Source organism: Protopterus annectens, chromosome 10.part0, assembly GCF_019279795.1.
Source record: "Protopterus annectens isolate FY-2018-M chromosome 10.part0, PAN1.0, whole genome shotgun sequence".
Taxonomy (NCBI): domain Eukaryota; kingdom Metazoa; phylum Chordata; order Ceratodontiformes; family Protopteridae; genus Protopterus; species Protopterus annectens.
In genome coordinates this window covers 628729412-628742796 of record NC_056744.1, presented here as the reverse complement: position 1 = coordinate 628742796, position 13385 = coordinate 628729412, and the positions used below count along the sequence as shown (strand labels likewise).

At 41.2% G+C, this 13385-nt stretch overlaps 1 protein-coding gene across 1 annotated transcript in view; it reads right to left on the bottom strand.

Moving 5' to 3' along the window:
* TEX9 (testis expressed 9) overlaps window positions 1-13385 on the bottom strand; it is a 1071864-nt gene that overhangs the window by 653916 nt on the left and 404563 nt on the right. The window contains exon 3 of the mRNA XM_044085454.1: window positions 6760-6823. Within this exon, the coding sequence (XP_043941389.1) occupies window positions 6760-6823 (64 nt within the window). The remainder of the gene's footprint in view (window positions 1-6759; window positions 6824-13385) is intronic.

The following is a 13385-nucleotide window of genomic DNA, read 5'->3' as shown; positions in this document are numbered from 1 at the left end:
TTCAGGACTTTCTTCCCTTGGGAACAATTGCGATTCAATCGGACAACATGTCTGTTGTCTGGTACATCAACAAGCAAGGGGGAACAAGGTCTTACCCTCTTTGTCGAGAGGCCATGAGAGTTTGGGAATGGGCAATCTCCACCAATCGCTTTCTCATAGCAACGCACATTCCGGGTCGGTCCAACATCCTAGCGGACAAGCTCAGTCGCACCATTCTGACCCCTTACGAGTGGTCTCTCAATTGTCAGGTAGCGGAACGCATATTCGCACGGTGGGGAACCCCTTCATGCGATCTTTTTGCTTCTCCCTCAAACACCAAGTGCGACAGTTTTTTCGCTCTAATACCTCCCGGAGGTACCCCAAGAGACGCTCTGGTGCATGCTTGGCCACCCAGTCTTCTGTATGCCTATCCACCCTTGCCTCTGATGCTGCAAGTTCTTCAGAAAGCCTCTCGGGTGGGTTGCAGAATGATTCTCATTGCTCCATTCTGGCCTCGACAGATCTGGTTCCCCTTCCTAAGGTCTCACTCGGTGAATCCTCCTTGGATTCTAGATCCCATCCCGGATCTGATATCCCATCCATCCTGCATTCCTCCTCCGAACCTGGACAACCTGAAGCTGACCGCTTGGCTGCTCCAGTTCCACTCTTGATAAGGACTCCCGGTATTTCTTCACCTGTAAAGGCTATTTTGGTGGCGGCTCATAAACCATCCACTAGAAAGGTTTACGAAGCAAATGGAAACGCTTTCTCTGTGTGGGCGGAGCGCAAGGCCTGAATCCCTTCACGGTTCCTCTCCCTGTAGTGCTTGACTTTCTAACCTCTCTTTAACGATGGTGCCAGCAGTTCCACAGTCAAAGTTCAACTGGCGGCAATTTCTCACTACCACATTGGCCAAGATTCTAATCCTCTTATGTCAGCCAAATTGTGTAAGACATTTCTTAAAGGTACTTTTCTTCTCAGGCCCCCTATAAAACAAGCAGTTCCTCCTTGGGACCTTTCTTTGGTCCTACAGGCCTTGACCGCTCCTCCTTTCGAGCCCGCGGCTACGGTGGATCTCAAATTCTTGTCCTACAAGACAGCCTTTTTGGTTGCCATTACATCAGCCAAGAGAGTTTCTGAACTTCAAGCTTTATCAGCTAAACCTCCTTACTTGGTATTTCATCCGGACCGTGTCTCCCTCAGGACCAACCCGTCCTTCCTTCCTAAAATCGCTTCTGAAGCAAACATCAATCAATCCATTAACCTCCCTGTTTTCTTCCCTAAATATGAAAACAAAGGTGAATATAAGCTACATTCACTAGATGTTCACAGGCAACTTAGATTTTATCTCAACAGGACAGCTGGTCATAGGCAATCCGACCAGCTGTTTATTTCCTTTGCAAAATTCAATTTGGGCAAGCCAATCTCTAAAGTTTCTCTGTCCCGCTGGATTTCACAGTGCATTTTATTGGCTTATCAAGCGTCAGGAAGGCCCGCACCGGGGTGTTCATGCCCATTCAACCCGGTCAGTATCTACCTCGGCAGCCTTCAAGGCTAGGATTCCTCTAGATGATATTTGTGCAGCAGCCACGTGGGCTTCATCTCATACATTTATTTCCCACTATAAGTTGGATCTTGCATCTAGGGGTAGAGCATCCTTTGGCTCATGGTGCTCCGGAATATCCTTCCATGATGGCCGCCCAAGATTCAGGTAGCTGGGGACTCTGTCCCACAGGTTGCAGACAAATGAATATCCTACTTCAGATTTAGAAGTTATGTACTCACCATAACGTTCCATCTGAGTAGGTGTATTCATTTGTCTGCAACCATCCCGCCCTCCTATCCCCCTGGCCTTTCAGTTTCCTGCATATTCTTTGTTACCCTTTTTAGGGTATTGTTGCTTTGGCAAACTCGATCTGAGGTCATGAGGGTAGAGCAGGGCATTATGGGTGAGGGGAGGAGCTGAGAGCTTGGATCCATAGCTGGAAAACCATGCCGGTTCGGATCCGATATCGGATCCATGACCCACAGGTTGCAGACAAATGAATACACCTACTCAGATGGAACGTTATGGTGAGTACATAACTTCTAATTTTTAATGGTCATTACCTCAGTAATCCTATGAGAAATTACAATACAGAGTTTTTAATCAGTGAAGAATGATTGGAGGAGGAGTTAACCTATGTCTCTAAAGCAGTTACATTTTCTTCTTTGACAACATGAAAATGAAGGGACTTCCTGAACAATGTCTGAAGCCATCAAATTGATAATCTCACAGAGATTTCCAGCAGGTGGGATATTTTAGAGAAGGGTCTCATACAGACAGGAGTAAAGGGAGACCTTTTTAGTTAAAGAAAAAGAGAGAGTGTTTTGGAGTGAGTAGGAAGGATTTTTAATAGTAAATTTGCTGAGAATTTGAGCATCATTACTGCATATGTTCGAAGACAGATGTGTTTAGGGAGTGAGTAGTCCAGGTACACACTGATAGCCATGTACATTTAAGTGTTTTTTTTTTTTTTTGTTTGTTTTTTGTTTTTTTTTTACTGCAGGCAAATATTTTCACATTTTCATATTTTTTTCAAAATATTTGTGTAAGGCCATGTTTACTATGAAAAGACAAACAAACCGCCTAATTATAGCAGGTACCTACCATAACCTTAGATCTTCAAAACAACACAACATTCCAACATTCTAACAACAGAATTAACTTAACATGACTTGCTCTCATGGTCAGCATGTTTCTTTTATTTCTCTCCCAATATTCTAGGCCATCCATCCAACAGCCAGCAGCAACCTCATATGGGGTATTTTCCATTTTCTCTTCCACTTCTGACTAATATTGATACCTGAAATATTACCAAAATCAAGCATGTGACAAATATCTATGCCCTCCTTGATGAAATAACAGCTACTAAAAAGAACATTTTTCATGACAGGCGCTTAAGGTCGGCTGAAGTTGCTCATTCAAAAAGTAGTCAAATGGTCTTCTCTACAATGGAACTGAGATCCCATAGAGAACAGGACCCTTAATGAGAGAATGAAGAAGAAATGTTCCTCTTAGAAAGTCTTTACAAACTTCTATGCTGCAAAACAAGTAGAGCTGAATCTCTGATAGAAGTTGGATATAAACACCAAATGAACTGTTATAGTGGAAAAATGGTGGCTGTGTCACTTAAGGAAGACAGAAAAAGAACTGAAGAAATTGGGGATATAAATGGATCAAAACCCTGTTGTGTAGCTGAAACAGAAAACTATTGCCATTTTCCTTTACAAATCTTCCTTGTGCATTTTTGGGGGGATATACATATTTGGAACATTTTGGGAACTGGAGAAAACATGCAGTAAGCTTTAGGAAGTGTATATCTGGTGTAGCTTACCAGAGAGATAAGACAAGATATTCTGATGTGAATACAGACACAAAGGCTTCTTCTAGAGATGTGGACCAAAGTGGGGACGGGGGGGGGGGGGGCATACTTGTTGAGGCCAAAATGGGGCTTTGAGGATTACTGTTGCTCTGCACAACTTAATTTTTGAAGAAACCTCATGATTAGGGAAGGGTGGAGAGGCATACAGAAGCCCCACTGGCAGCCAATGGATTGGAGTGTCCATGGGAGTCTGTCACTTTGGAGTGATGAGAGAAAATGCTGCATTTGGTGTTGGACAGGAATGAAAGAGAGGTTGCAGCAAGGCTTTTCCCAGTGAGGGGATACCATCCTTACTGTATGTGGACTGACAGACCACTCATGTGACATTAGATTGCACCCGCTGAGCCTGTCTCCTAGATTAATGGCTCAGCCAGGAATGTTTGTTGCTCTCAGGAGACAAAAAGTCTTCTAGCAAAAGTATCTCCAATTCTCAAAGTTTCATGGCTTCTCGACAGACAGGATAGGATCTGACCCCCCCCCCCATTTGCTGATACACCACAAAACTGACATATTGTCTTTACGACCAGCTACTGAACCTGAGGAAGTAGTCTTGAAAAGACTGCAAAAGCTAGGAGAACCTCCCTTACCTCTAGTACACTTACGAGAAAACTGTTGAGTCCACATCTCTTGGACAGTCAGCTCTAAACAATGCCCCCACCACAGGATGGGCACATCCATAATGATTGTAAGTGAGGGTAAAGGAAGAATGAATGAACATCCTCTGTTCAGTCTGTATAGATGTAGCCACCATAGTAGATGTGACTGGCATGCTTTGAGCAATAAATATCTTGTTCCATAAGTCCTTCAGTCTGAGACCACTGAACTTGTAGGGTCTCCTGCAAAGGATGCCAGACTATTCATGGCTGCCATGGGAATCTCAGCAGTGGTTGGCACTAGGTGGTGTAACAGAATGCTGACTGTAGACTGCAAGAAATTTATTTTGTCTTAAGGTAGTCTGACAAATGTTTGAATGATGTCCAGGTGGCAGCCTAGAAATACCAGTCTGCAACAGGCTAGCTAGGACTTCACAGCATTGATTAATAACCCCAGGGGCAGAGAAAGCTGGTAGAGACAATGAAATAATTATCTGGATATGGGAATATTTTGCTTCCCCCTAGTCTCATGTAAACTGCACCCACTGCCATGCACTTGGTAAACATCTGGGGGTCTCTGTTGACAAAGAGCAGCGGGCCTCTAAACTAGCAGTGACTGACTCCTATTCAGAAGTACAAAAATTTACTGGAAGCCTTGGCTTTCTGCAAGCAGATGTCCTGGAGATGCACAGAGCACATCCAGTCTTCCTTCTGTAATCAGGGAAGGACTGCTTGTCCCTTGACTATTTGGAATTTGGTTTTCTTTACATAAAGATTTAGGCTGCTGAGATAAACAACTGGCCTGATGATCATGGTCTTCTTGGAAATAAAAATAATCTAGATTAAACAACAGACCCCCTGATCACATGGGACGTCCTGGATGGCTCTCTTTTGTAGAAGACTAATGACTTTTAATAGTGCCTTCTCTTTCTGACAGAATTGGATGTCTTACAGGCAGGAAGATCAGCTTGGGTGTTTCCAAAAAGGCTATGTCTCTGGATATTACATCCCTTATCTATCTGTCTTGCATGATGGCCAGCCATGCCAGATGAATCCTTGGGAGTAATTTTGCTCCTAGAGTTCTGGGAAATATACAGATGCCAATTTTGATATCACCTGTGGTGACAAGTCCTTCAATTTTTAAGTGGTAGACTGGATAATGAAAGATAATGGAATATCCTCCAATCTTATTCCACCTTCACCACCCTCTTCTTTCTAAAGCTTTCTGCATCTCCCTGAAGAAAAAGCAACAGCACAATCATGGTGGTATACCGTATGTGTCAGGGATACACACTGGTCTTAAGTACAAAATTATCCATTGCCATCTTCAATTCCTTAAGTGAGAAAGTCGAAAAATAATCACTAATCACAACAAATTAATGTAAATTATGCAAGCATCACTACATTTTTGGGGCAGACCAGAAGGAATAACAGTGTAGGGAATGGTGCAACAAGGACTAGGCTTATATTCACTTACAACAGATGACTTGTAGAACTGCCTTCCCACCTCCAGCTTGTAAAGATGGGTAAATGTGGACACAACTTCATAAAGCAACTTTGATCACCTCCTAAAAAACTATTTTTGGAAAATGCAGCAGACTAACCTTTGATAGCCTGTTAGTGGTTTGCCATATTTATTCTAGCTGAAGGCTACACTATGAACTGGTCACTTTTTTAAACTGGAAATTTTCACTTTCTTTGGAGGAGAGAGATAACTGGACAGTTTTTTTTTATTCAAAGATGCAGCTTTGTTCAGCCTTTGCTTTCTTGTTAGCAATGAAAGAATGGAAGCTGGACACATTCGCTGTAAATGAGGGATAAAATAACATTTAGTATGAATAAAAATAATGTTTCACAGAGAAATTCCCTCAGAACTAGAGCTTCAGAAGTGGATTTAAACAAGGGCTTGTAGCTCTGATATTCTTCTTGCAGAAGTTATAGTTAATATGAGCATCATTTTTCAGATCAAGAATCCAAGATCCAAAATGTTTACAGGTTCAGATGAGTTTGAAGGGAAGGTTTCAGTGATACAGTTAAATAAATATTAAAAGTTAAAGAAGAGAAAGATGAGACCATCTTTTCTACATAAGAAAAAGAACACAAGAAAAAGGTGATGTGATAATCAAATTGGAAGCAGACATCAAGAATATTAAAACGTGGTTTCCCTTCAATGAGCAAGTGTTGATTAACCAAAGGATTTTCAGTTTTGAGTGGAGATATACAGTAAAACCAATTGTGTGTGTGTGTGTGTGTGTGTGTGGGGTGGGGGTAATACCGACAGTATGCTAGTTTAGAAACAGGGAACAAAAAAGTCAGTATGATCAAAGAAAAACAATAAAACTAACAGGCAATATACTGTCCTTAAAGAGTGCACCATGTAAGCCAAACCGAATAAAACTCCAAAGTCTTCAGATAAAACCAAAAAAAAAAAAAAAAACTTTTGGTTTTATCTGAAGACTTTGGAGTTTTATTCGGTTTGGCTTACATGGTGCACTCTTTATTGTTATTTTTACTTGGTTCACTTGGATTCATTAAGAGTGCTTTGCCTGGTGGTATTGTTTTATTTGTTGCTGTTTAATATACTGTCCTTCTCTATCTACCAAAATGCATAGTGCAGGGTGCAAAAAGTCTGTGAAGCAAAGGTGCCAATTATATACTATAAATTAAATGCATTGAAATATAAAGGACTTTTCATTTTGCTTTGTACTTTTAGACTTTAATATATTAACAAAATCAGTACCTAACATGTCTAGTAAACTTACCATAACCTCTTCAGCCTGACGAACTAGTTCAGCTGTTTTTGCCTCCAGTTCAGCATTTAAGCGTCTATAATTAAAAACAAAAAAGGATTTTCACTCAAGAGAATATGTATCACTCTACAATGATATGTAATTCAAACCGAGATGAATTAAGCTAAATGAAAAGCAAAAATGTATACAAAGCTTCCTAATACGGTACAAATCATGCTGTAATGTGCAATACTCCAAACTAAAACCCTGAAAAAACTACATGAACTCCCATGGATCCCAAAACACACACTGTTAACTCTCCTTCTAAACAGCATAATTTACTTTTTGAAACCCTTGGATTTTCTATCGGTATAACTTTTGTTGAAAATCATGATGCATAAATAGTACAGTTGTGTAGGTTAACCTACCATAACAGTAGATGCTTGAATAGACACTGCTGAAGTACCATTTAGTCATATGGGAACATATCCTGACAAGGATGTTATGCATCCAGCCAGTGTGCTAAAGCACTGGGCACTTTCCTCATGTACTGTACACTCACTCAAGCACATAAGCATGTTGGTGTAAGAAAGATGTACTGGCACAAAAAGTCAGAGCTTTCTTTACCTAAAGAGGGTGCCTGATACCCTACAAAAGTATGTCAATTACAAAAGTATGTCAATTACTAAAATATCATATCACAAAAGGAGCATATGTGACAGGGACCCCACATTGGTCGGGGGAAACAAGAAAATAAAAAGGGGGAAGGAGGGAGGGTGTTAGTACTGCAACAGTGATCTATTTGTATATCTACTATTATGTTAACTTACACAACTGTACTATGCTCATCATTAGATCACTGTTGTGGTAGCATTTAGCTATACTGGACTATTATCAAAGCTTAGGAAGAAAGGGAAGGTAGCAATGCTGGAGGATCTACAAGTTGCCTCTACAAGAGCTTTAGCGATCACCCCTTTCCAAAAAGCCCCCAAACCTGCCATATTTCTGGTGCAGTCAGCCTTGACATGGGTGGGGTGGGGATGGAGGTTCCATGACAAAAATAAAAGAACTGAATAGCCTGAGACAGCCATCTGGAAACAGTTTATTTGGAAACTGGGTGCAGACCTCTCAACTGTCCCTATTTTGAAGGAATGTTTACTATTTTCCAGTTTGATTTACCCCTGCACAGGATGACCGTATTTTGAGGCTAGATTTACACCTTCACACAGTTTTCTGAATCCTACACATCAAATGTGATTTTTGAAGCTGTCTAGTACACAGAAAGCCAAACTATATGACTAACATACTAGTGGCAACAATAATTTAAAGAAAGAGGACATACACCTTACATCTTAATTTTTCCTGAAGCAAAAATAAATGAGTTTTGCAATAAAGTTCATTACAGTATAGATTTCACATTATCTCTTTGATGCTGTACTTATATTTTTCCATCATTTGTCAGTCTCTATTTTTAAACATGCATTTCTGAGTAGTATCCCACATAGGTTCATAGGTTCATACTAGGCTATCTGCCCGAGGGCATTTACAAGCCTAGCCCATCGTTTTGTGGCTTACGCCACCCCTTTAGTATGGGGAACTATACCCATTATTTTGCTGTGCCTCTGTCAAGCAGTGACACTGAGGTAATCCCTGGGGTATATCTGCGATCTCCCATCCATTGGTCAAGATTTCTCTTGAACAAGGCCAGCGAGGTGCTCTGCCTCACATATACCGGGATTTTGTTCCACAGCATAGGGGGTCTTTGGGTGATGAATCTATCCCTCCAGCACGCCCTATTAATAGCCGTGTCGTGGTTTAAGTCTCCGCCCTTGTGGCTCTGATGGATCTAGATTTTTTGTGGTGAAGCATATTCATCAAATCTGGGTTTGACATGGCCTTGTATGTTAGGCAAAGGTCACCTCTGAGCAAGCGACTGAATAGAGCTGGAGTTCTTTCAGTCGGGCAGCATAGGACAGATTTTTGAGACCCTTTATCCTTTTGGTGAGGAACTTTTGTGGCCTCTCCAGCTGCTGCAAGTGTCGGGTCAGATACATTCCGAATGGGGCATTGTACTCAATCATTGGTCTGATGAGTGATGAGTAGAGGGAGACAATGACCTCCCTTGATCTAGATGAGAATCCCTTCATGATAAGGTGGGCAATGTAGAAGGTCTTCCTAACTACTTTAGCTACATGGGTGTCGAATGACAGACTACTGTTGTGGTAGCATTTAGCTATTGGACGTAGGAAGAGTCATTATCTGTTTGGAATTCAAACTGTAAGCTAATTAGCTACCCAGATTTGTGGCTAGATGTACCTACTTTTCAAGGGCCTTTGTTCCTAATTTCTTCCCATCAAAGGACATAAAATGTTGGTCCAACATTCTGAAATCTTTAGCCTTGTCCAAGTAGTACCTGAGTTACCTGTGGACATCCAATGTATGAAGAATTCTATCATCTCTGATCTTAGGTTGAGGGAAGAACACAGGGAAATGAATGGCCTGATTCAAAGTAAACTCAGAAGGGTATGAAGGTAGGATTGGTTCTAAATCTCACTTTGTCCTTATGGAAAATCAAAAAGGGTTGAGAAGACATGAGGGCTTGCAACTCAGATTCTCATCTAGCCGAAGTAGGAGTAATAAGTAAAGCTGTCTCCCAAGCAAAAACTTTCAGAGAAGAACTGGTTGCAGATTGAAAAGGACCCTGAGTTAGCTTATCCAACACAAAATATCTCAGGATTGAGACACCCATTGTCTAGATGGTCTAATATGTAAATCCCTTTTCAGGAACTGTTTGGACTTGGAATAAAAAGGAAAGAGCAAATCTGATGGAAGACGAGCAGAAATGAACAAAAGGTGCATTTTGATAAAAATGTAAGAAATGACCTGATCTGAGCAATTCACACATTTACTGAAAATACAATGGAGCCCTTGCATGGGGTGAATCTGGGTCGCTATTACAGCATCAGCTAGAAAATCTCTTCCATTTGTCTAAATAAGATTTCCTAGTAAGAGGTTTCTAGCCTCCTTTAAGACCTCTCACACATCTTCAGAAAACAAGTGCCTAAATGGGATTAAAAATGTATCGCCCATACAGTCAGGTGGAGGTTGAGAAAAATGAGGTGGACAAGAGACCCCTTGTCATATGGGAGTAGGCCCACTCTGTGAGGAAGTTATTGGTAATTTCTCTGGCCAGGTGCATGAGAAGGGAGAAAGTACAGTTGATGTTCAAAGAGATCACTGTTGCAAATTGATTATTTATGGGATATATTCTGCAAAAGGTACCATACACCCAACCAGTCTACAAAGGCTTAGGCCCTTCCTCCTGTGATGTACATCTGACCTATGACCCATGCACAAGCTATATGCTGATGCCTAAGGGATATAGGGGTGTGAAAAATCTCAGAGCTTTCATGCCCTGAGAAAAGACTGAGGATAATACTCCAGGAAGATAGAGTAAGGCATAAAAAATAATATACCTTGGCCAAGGATAAAATGAAAAGAAATAGGAGCTAGGAAAGGAGAATGGATGCATACACCACAAAAGTGATCTATTCAAACATCCACTGTTATGGTAAGTTCTTATACAACTGCACTACGTTCATCATTATATAACTGTTGCAGTATTGCTTACTTATGGGACAATTCCCAAAGCTACTGTACTGAAAGTGTGGAGGTCTGAGGAGCGACCTAGAATCCTGTAACTCCTGAAGGATAGTTCTGGCTCCGGAAAAGGCATCTGTCTTATAACTTTTACTGAAAGTGTGAATGGAGGACCAAATAGCTACCTCTAGGATGGATTTTGAGTCAAGATATTTGAAAAAGACTCCAGAAGAAAAACAGTTTTGGCAGAATGAGTATTGACCTGACCCTGGACAATATTACCATGGAAGGAGTATCACAAAGAAATGAAGAGGGAAATACACCTAGAAATACTTTGTTTAGAAATGGAAAGCCCACCTTTTTCCTCTCATATAAAATAAACAAGTGGCCACATTTTCTGACAATTTTATCTTAGCCAGACAGATGTTCACAGGCAACTTGGATTCTAACAAATGAATGATTTTTTCCTCTTTATTTTGAGGGTTGGTGGCAATACAGTAAGGGTCAAAAGGCGATAACTCTGAAAGCGAAGCTTAGTGTTTTCTTCTTTTTGATGTTTATATATATTTGCACTTGTCTTGTTTGGACCAGACTCCCTGAAATTTGATGCCCAGCAAATATGCCCCCTGCAAGTGCTGAAGCATCTGGCTGAGATGTTTTGAAGGGAAGAAGGAACAAAAGGAACACGTGGACTGACTCTTATCTGGCTGATGCACCAAAATAGGTCTTTCGCCACATAAGGTAAGAGAGGTTTTGGAGGGAAAAAAAAAAAAAAAAAAAGAGGATGACAGTGTTGCATCCAAACTGATTACAGGTGTCACTGAATTTCCTCATGTGGAGTATAGCAAAATAAATCATCTGAATCATGGATGCCAAGGACTCCTGCACTCTTAGAATCACTCTTGCAGAGGTCACTTGTAGATTTGAGAGAGAAAGAAAGAAGGTTTTAAGAAATTTGATTTTTCCAGACAAAGGGGCGGCTGCGGTGATGCAGCGGTTAGTGTTGCCGCCTCACATATGGGCCTTAGCATCTTCAGATGGATTCTGCATTCTGAACTAGGCATTCCTGCACCTCCCTCTTCCTCTGGCTGCAATTCAGGATACAGCATCCACTACATCATATGAACATTTTACTGAGTGTCTGGTAACTTGGGAGGTAGAACTGACCATATTTAGCAAAGTGGTTTTAGTGTTAGAAGTGGGTAAGCTAGCAAAAGATTGCTGCATGTCAACAAAAATGAAAAGTAAATAATGTGTTACGTGTATTTGACAGCTAATTGGGCGGCCACGATGGTGCAGTGGGTAGCGTTGTCTCCTCACAGCAAGAGGTTCTCCGGTTCAATCCTTGGCTGGGGTGCCTTCTGTGCGGAGTCTGCATGTCCTCCCTGTGGTAGCATGGGTTTCCTCCGGGTGCTCCGGTTTCCTCCCACATCCCAGAGACATGCTGTAGGTGGATTGGACACACTAAATTGGCCCTAGGTGTGTGTGTGGGTGTGTGTGTATCCCTTCCATGGAAGGTTGGGCAACAGGCTGGCAACTCAACACCGTAAAACTCTACTGCCAATCATGAGCGGACAGGTGATCCGCTGTGGCGACCCCTAACCAGGAAAATCCGAAAGAAGAAGAAGTATTTGACAGCTAATTGATCTAGAATCTAAAGTGGAATAGGCATATGCCTTCTTCCATTACCTGTCAAAGGCCCTGATGTCTTTTTCATTAGAGACGGGGTTAGATGAAGCAAAAGTTTCTGAACTAGTGTCCCTCTCCAGAGAAATAATAGCCATGTCAGCAATGGGGTTTCAGAAAAGAAACGTGTGAGCACTTGGCACCTTATAAAACCAGTCGGGTTTTCTTGGTGCAGGGGGTTGAGAATCAGGAGCAGAAACAGCAGCATTAAACTCTCATCATATTATCGATATCTTTCAAAACCCACCCTCTTTCCATTCTTAGGATGGACTTGTATCTTTTTATTTTTATTTCCTAGCATAGTAGACTATATTTCTAATACTTTTGTAGATACTGTCATATTTAATCATTTATTTTTACATTACTGGTGTCTCTTCCTGCTTTATTGTAACCTATGTATCCCACTGTCAAACTGTATGTATATATATTTTTTCAATTTTAATATATATTTTTTAATTGACTACCAAATCATATGGAATGACAGACCTAACAAGAAAGGAGGAGGGGTAGCCATAATTTACTCCTCTTCTCTAACAGTCACTCCATACACTAACCCCATTCCTAAATTCTCTCCTGCTGAACTATCCATAGCCTTCCACAAATCAACAAACATAAATCTTTATGTATAGCTGCCACTTGCACTCCCCCTGGTGATTCTGTCATGGTTCTCTTCCAACATCAAAAAGGAAACATTCATCCTCGGTGATGTAAACACCAACTGGGCCACCATCTCCTCACAATCTCCAAGCGAAACAATGAATCTCTTTAACCTCTCCCAGCTAATAAGCTACCTTACCACACCCAGTAAAGTTGGCTCCTTTGGCACTACACTAGAGTGGATCTTAGCAAATCATCCCAACCTAATCTCAAACAGCGGATTTATACTTGATCCTCTTAGTGACCATGTACCAGCCTATGCCCTCCAGTGTGCCTCTTCTGTCCAAATACAACATCAATACATTCAAACTCGTAATCTCACCAACTTCAATCCAGACGTTTTCCGACTGTCTGAAAACAATTAATTGGGCCCCCTTAAAGATTCTGCCTCTGGACAGTGCAAGTAATTACTTCAACAAAACCTTCCTAGACTTACTAAGCAGTCTAGCCCTCTTAGAACAAAAAGAATAAAAGCCAAAAACGTTCCCTGGCTATCTGAAGAAACCAGAAAACAAATGGACCTCGGACACAAATGTTGGAAGCAATACCAAAAAAAAAAAAAGTTAAACTCTCTAATCGAATTCAAACAACTTCGCAACTCAGTGAAGAAACTAACTATAAAGACCGTATGACTTATTACTCCAAACTCCAATCAGAACATAATTCTAACCTCAAAAAGTTCTGGGATTGCATTTCCTCCCTTCTAAACCCTGGTA